The sequence below is a fragment of the Lonchura striata genome, chromosome 7, assembly GCF_046129695.1.
Source record: "Lonchura striata isolate bLonStr1 chromosome 7, bLonStr1.mat, whole genome shotgun sequence".
NCBI lineage: Eukaryota > Metazoa > Chordata > Aves > Passeriformes > Estrildidae > Lonchura > Lonchura striata.
In genome coordinates this window covers 6,366,769-6,372,768 of record NC_134609.1, presented here as the reverse complement: position 1 = coordinate 6,372,768, position 6,000 = coordinate 6,366,769, and the positions used below count along the sequence as shown (strand labels likewise).

The 6,000-nt window shown below is 39.4% G+C and overlaps 1 protein-coding gene across 3 annotated transcripts in view; it reads right to left on the bottom strand.

The window, feature by feature from the left end:
* Positions 1-2,761: 2,761 nt before the first annotated feature.
* The window catches only part of GPRIN2 (G protein regulated inducer of neurite outgrowth 2), a 33,671-nt gene continuing 30,432 nt past the window's right edge, over positions 2,762-6,000 (bottom strand). For all 3 annotated transcript variants that reach the window (XM_021536174.3, XM_021536177.2, XM_021536178.2), the window contains one exon: positions 2,762-5,430. In XM_021536174.3, the coding sequence (XP_021391849.1) occupies positions 3,633-5,414 (1,782 nt within the window). In that variant the 5' untranslated portion in view covers positions 5,415-5,430 and the 3' untranslated portion in view covers positions 2,762-3,632. The remainder of the gene's footprint in view (positions 5,431-6,000) is intronic.

The window sequence follows — 6,000 nt, the reverse complement described above, 5'->3', positions numbered from 1 at the left end:
GAACACGGGTTCCTAAGGCAAAACATGTTCAGGTGAGGACTAAACAAACAAATACAATGATTTTAATAGTAACTGATGTAACAATGACTAAGCAACTGTTTAGAGTGCTGTTTTGGCTTTTTTTAAAGAACTGATTTAACTATGGAATGTTTTTATTTAAAGCATTGAGATAATACCCTCTATTTCAGTATTTAACCCCAAAGATTATCTCAAATTGAAACTGAAGCAGTAATAGTGCCAAATGTCTGACAGGAAACCTCCTTCAGGAATGGTAACAGTAAGTACTACTTCAGAATGAAATTAATTATTCAGAACTATTTCAGCACATACTGATATTAGTATCAATTACCTTCAATCTCTTCTGAGCCACTGAGCTAATATCTCAACACATTATCAATGTCAGCCATCAAGTATCAATCTATAATGTACAATGAAATCCTTCTATAGACGTTAGTGTCTAGGGACAACATAACATATCCAAACTACTGCATTACCTGGGGCTGTTCCTGCATGTTAACGTAAAGAAGATGTGCGAGTGTGCCAGTGCATCCCTCCCTGAGAATTCCTGGGGAAGGCATCCCCAGTCTGCTCAGCTGGAACTGGTACCTGAGCACTCAGGCATGGTGCAATGCAAACTAGTTTTCAAATGGACTTGAGAAAATAATACACACTATTTCACCCCAGCTTGACAAGCATCTGTGTTCAGCATTGGCCCACTCAGTTTTCAATCTAGTGTGAGTTTTCCTGCTATTTTATTTATATTTAAGAGTAGAATGTAATGGATGTGGATTTTCCTAAATTAGAAAATATCAAAAACAGAGTTCTCACATTTACAAGAGTAACACTTCAACAGAGAATACTTAATATACAAAATGGCTGCATTTGATTTTTTTAGAAACTGAACCCAAATGCAAAGTGAATCCAAATAGCCCTTTTTAAAAAACTTCGATTGTACAAGTAAAACAACTTGTTTTATCCCTGTAGCTAATATTCAGATGAATGTTTGTTGTTGGGGTTTTTTTCTCAGATTTCCATTATATTTTGTACTTTAAACCTTTCCAAAAGTGTAGGAAGTTCTCAAACATAAACACTATTTATTGTAAATAATGGAAACCCTGATTAATAACATGAAGATTCAGAATGCCTGTATGAGCATCTGTTTTTCTGAACTTGCAAATCATTGGTATCCTTTGCCTTTACTTGTAATTTATTTTTCTCATTCAGGAATGATAATCATATTCAGGACTGTAGTCATACCAATGCATAAACCATAACTGACACCAGAACTGTATCAAATACAAGAATTGTTCCAGGTTTTATAGCACAAGAGACAAAGAGTTCAAGGGATTTTGCTATATTATTCCAGTTCCTTCTACAAAATCTCTCTTTCTGACCAGTTTGATACTGGTCTTATTTATATCATCTTCCTACATCTGGGGGCTTTATTTTGGATAGGTGCTAGGAATGGTAGGGGTGGGAAGGAGAATACAGTTTTTCCATATGTCAAATAAAGTATGGATATAAAGTATTGGAAGGTACTCTTGCTATTTTAAAACTTTAGTTTGACTCTTCAGATCTTTAATTCTCCTGTACATGTGAGGACAAGCTAACAGACAGCATAAGGTTTTAGAACACTATAGTACTTAAAATTCTCAAAGTGTAATGTTTGAAGAAATGGGAAAAATTAACATTCAATATTCTGGACCATAAAATAAGCCTGTATAGAAACTGCTTAACTAAACTCTAAATAACAGCAGAGCAATTTTATTTAGTTACTCATTACTTCCTTACTCCAATTAAAGCTTCAATAAAAGGAATTTTAACATTCAGAATCATTAGCAGAACTTAGATGTTCACAGCTATAGAGGCATCCTGAGTAAGGCATTATATTCCAGTGGCTTCACACTTGGTTTGTATAAAACTCATTTTGAGCTCAGACCTCTCTGAAGCCAAAGTCCCAGGGTCTGAATGAAGCCTCCTGAATGCAAGGTGAATTTCACAGGAGCCAGCTTATTAAATTTCACTTTGTCCAGGAGTGAAAAGATGATCTTGAACCACTCTACATCATTAAATTAATGCATCACAGGTCATTCCAACTAGGAGGTCCTACATTTAAGGATTTTATAGATGAACGTTTAAAGCTCTCCTAATCACCAGGGGTTCCTCTTGATATGCAAATGTCACATGAACATTAAGGTGTCAGTCTGCTAATTTTCTGGAAAAAAAAACACACCAAACCAATAAAGCACAACCACACACATGTAAAGAGAAGTCCGTAATTGCACAGCAGTAAGTTCTCAGACACTGCAAATTTTCTTTTGAGACAGAAATTAATGTTTCTCTTCCCTCTCACAAAAAAAAAAAAAATATTGCACATCTAATTTCCCCAACAATCTGAGGCATTCACCAAAGGCACATATGACACTAGAAATAGAATTCTCAGCTTCCTTGACAAATCTTTTACTTCAAACAGGCCCTGGACGTTGGCTGCACTACACTATAACAGGTTTCTCACTGAAAACTTGTTTGTGAAGTTTTTTCTAGAAGAAAATAAATCTTTAAGCTGCCCAAATGACCAAGGCACTCAGAATAACCTTAGGACTGTCCTTTGGGGAAGACACAAGGTCTCACTTTCAGCAGACGCCTGACGTCAGACCAGAGAGGGAACATAAGACAGGCAAAGGTTATGTGCAAACTGTCCCCTGTGGCTTATGCAAGAGCCAAATAACCACTGCTCAGGATAGATGCACATAAAAAGAACTCACTGGAAATTGCTTTTAATATAAACAAACCGAAACTGCTTGTGAGTTGTAGGGTATGGTGGTGCCATAGGCTAATCTGAACAGCTTCCATCTCAGGTCTCTAAAACAAGCACTCAGTAAGCAATTCACATTACATCAGTCATCTTTGTAACATGTACATTTTGTAACACTGTACATTTGTGTCAATCACTTGGTAAACATAAGTTCTTGATATTCAGAGTGTAATTCATCATAACTACAAACTAATTGGAAAGTTGATGGAGTGTCCTCCAACTGTACATGAGCTTGCTAAGGGAAGAGTTCAGACTAGCAACACTAAAATTACTTCACAGTTATGTAGAAAAAAGTTACAATTCTTTGTCATAGAACATTACACTAGTTTGTTATTTTTTCTACAGTTAAAGTGGGCTTATATTCAGGATTATTAAATTAACAGCAAAACAGCTGCCAAAACAATTTAAGGGTGTGATTGAAAGCTAAGAACTTTGATTAAAGCATAATTTTAAACTTTGTTTTCTAACCCTAAATTATTAAAATACAGAAAAGAGTTATCATTATTTCAAAAAAATGTGTCATTAAAAAAGAAGTTCCATTCCTTACAATACAGTTTAACACTAACATAGAAGGAATCAGTGCTACATTAAATACAGTCAAGAGCATTTGGATGGCATTATTTAAGTATATTCTTATGCTCTCTGTTATATGGTCCAGCCATGGACTTCTCCTTGCTTTAATGTATATTTGATGTTCACTGAAGTTTTCCCTCTCATCCTGATGTGGGCTGTCCACATATACTGTGTTAACGCTTAAGAGTCAGCATTTATGTACAATTTAAAAGCAGCACAGCAATCCTACAGTCTACAGCTGTGCTCACTCCACTGCAGTACTGGAGCGAGCACAACAGCTTGGATATCTCAGGGAATGCATCATTGTTCTGAAAGGCCTTTTTTTCCCAGTTTTTTCAGGGGGTGGCTCCTTATTGCTTTTCTCAGCAGGCTCTGTCTGGAACTGTTCTATTTGAAACTCGAGATGTTTTTGAATGGCTACCCCAAGGACTTCCGGATCCACAGATGCCCCATACACTTCCCATGTCATTCCTTCATCATCCCATCTCACTTCACGAACTGGAGATTTGGGGGCCTCCGAGCCTTGCTCCAGGTTCACCTCTGGGAACACGTGTGAGTGACCTTCTGCTTCAGCTGCTGGGCTTGTTGCCACTGATTTGCATTCCATGGTTGGAAGAGTTTGTACCTCGGCATCTCTGCGCTCCAGAGCTGCTTTTAGGCCTTTGGTTATGTCATTCATAGAGGTCATAGTCCACATATCCTTAGTTGTCACTACCATGTCTGCACCTTGCTGGCTGCTCAGAGCAACATGGGCAGCCTTGGCTTCTGGAGGAGCTCTCTCCTGTGGAACAGGTTGAAGCTGTTCTCCAGGAATGTTACAGCACTTCAGGATTTTCTTGGCATCCAGGCCTGATTCACTTACTGAAGACACCAGCTTAGGATATGTCAAAATGTCTGAAGCAGAAAAGGAATGAAAGTAGCCAGGTGCTGCCTGTTCGTTTCCTGTCTCACTGGCAGAGCACACCAACCGTGGCACGAGCTGGATGGATGGGATGGGCAAGGAGTGGCAATAGGCCGGGATGGTGGCATCTGCCTTCAGGGCGTCCTGCCTGAGACTGCAGGGCCCTGCTGAGTTACTGTGAACTGTCATTGCCATGGGGGAGTACACAGAGTTTGGAATGTTACCATAAGTCAGACCCCCATGAATAATCCCAGGGGCTTGACTGAACATTGTCCTGTTTTGGAAACTGTTTCCAGGCATGTGGGGTCCAAGAACAGCAGCATGAAATGTGCCAGGATCTGTGTAAACAGTAGTGTTACGTGGAATACTGCCACTGTCAAAGGTGTTTGTGGGTACTTGTTGGTCTCTAGGTAGGACTGGAAGATGAGTCACAAGGTTTTGATAGTGAGATGTATTTTGATTTGTTTCTGATCCGTATCTCTGCATTTGGTCAGACATCCTAGCCACTGGCAGACTATGACTGCAGCCAGAAGAGCTTAGGCTGGAGTAAGTAGCACTGGTTTCTATGTGAGTGACATGAATCTGCTGTTTGCAGCTGCAGGTTAGGTCAGAGTGGCTTCTCTGAAGGGCAGTTCCTGATTCTTCCATTTTACACATGCCTTGCTGGTGAACAAAGCAGGCTGAAGAAACATTCTCAGTAGTGCTGCTCTTTACACACATCCTAGTGTCCCCCACTCCCCAGGACGCTGAGGACTGTTCAGTGACAAGAACATGGTTTGTATACTTAGTTCTTCCCTCTGAATGGTCATTGGCTGACTGGTCATTTATGGTTTGCACCTCTGATCCAAGTCCCATCATCCCAGGCTGTGAGGAGGACCATCCAGGACTCTGCACGCTCCTTGCATCACTCCTGTTTTCCAGGATATGGCAGATGGTGCTACTATAGCTTTTCTTCAGCTCCTGTTTGTTTTGCCTTTCCTCGAAACTCCTTGAGTGCCCAATACAGGTCAGATTTGAGGAGCTCTTGGATAGGGGATGACTGTTGACATTCAAGAGACTGGGACAAGTAGAATTTAGTGAGTCCTGGTAGCAATGGGTGTGGAGCTGGTGGCTGTCAGATGACATGGCAAAAAAGAGAGATCTGCAAGAAATGGTGGAAAAGACACAATTTAAGTAGAAAATAAATGTCCTGGAAACTATAATCACTACTGACCTTCTGCTTGGGCTTCTTGCCTTTCACAGTTCACAAGTACTTTCTAAAAAGTACAGTACTCTAGTCTAAGTGTTTAGAAACAGTCAGTTTCCATTTTCACTTTCCCCAGAGAGCTTTTCCCTAAATTAGGTGCAGGATTTTTTAAAATTCTGGTGGGTTTTTGTCCAATTCATAAAACGCAAGAGATAAAAATCATCCTTGGTTTCTACATTTTAACAATAACTATCTCAAGATTAACAAGTATCATCTCCCCAAACTCACTAGAGCCATTTTTGGGACATCCAGAGATGTCATGTACCTTAAGCAAAGATAGAAGTATTTTCAAACTAGATAGCTTTTCACCACTGTGGTCATTAAGCCAATTATATTAACCATATCATCAAAACAAAACAAAAAAAACCATTAGTTTTTAGTCTCTTGACATCATAATTTCAGAAGTTATCCAGTCACTGATGGCGCTTTTAAACCTTGAAGCTGCAACAACTGAACAAGTTCTCT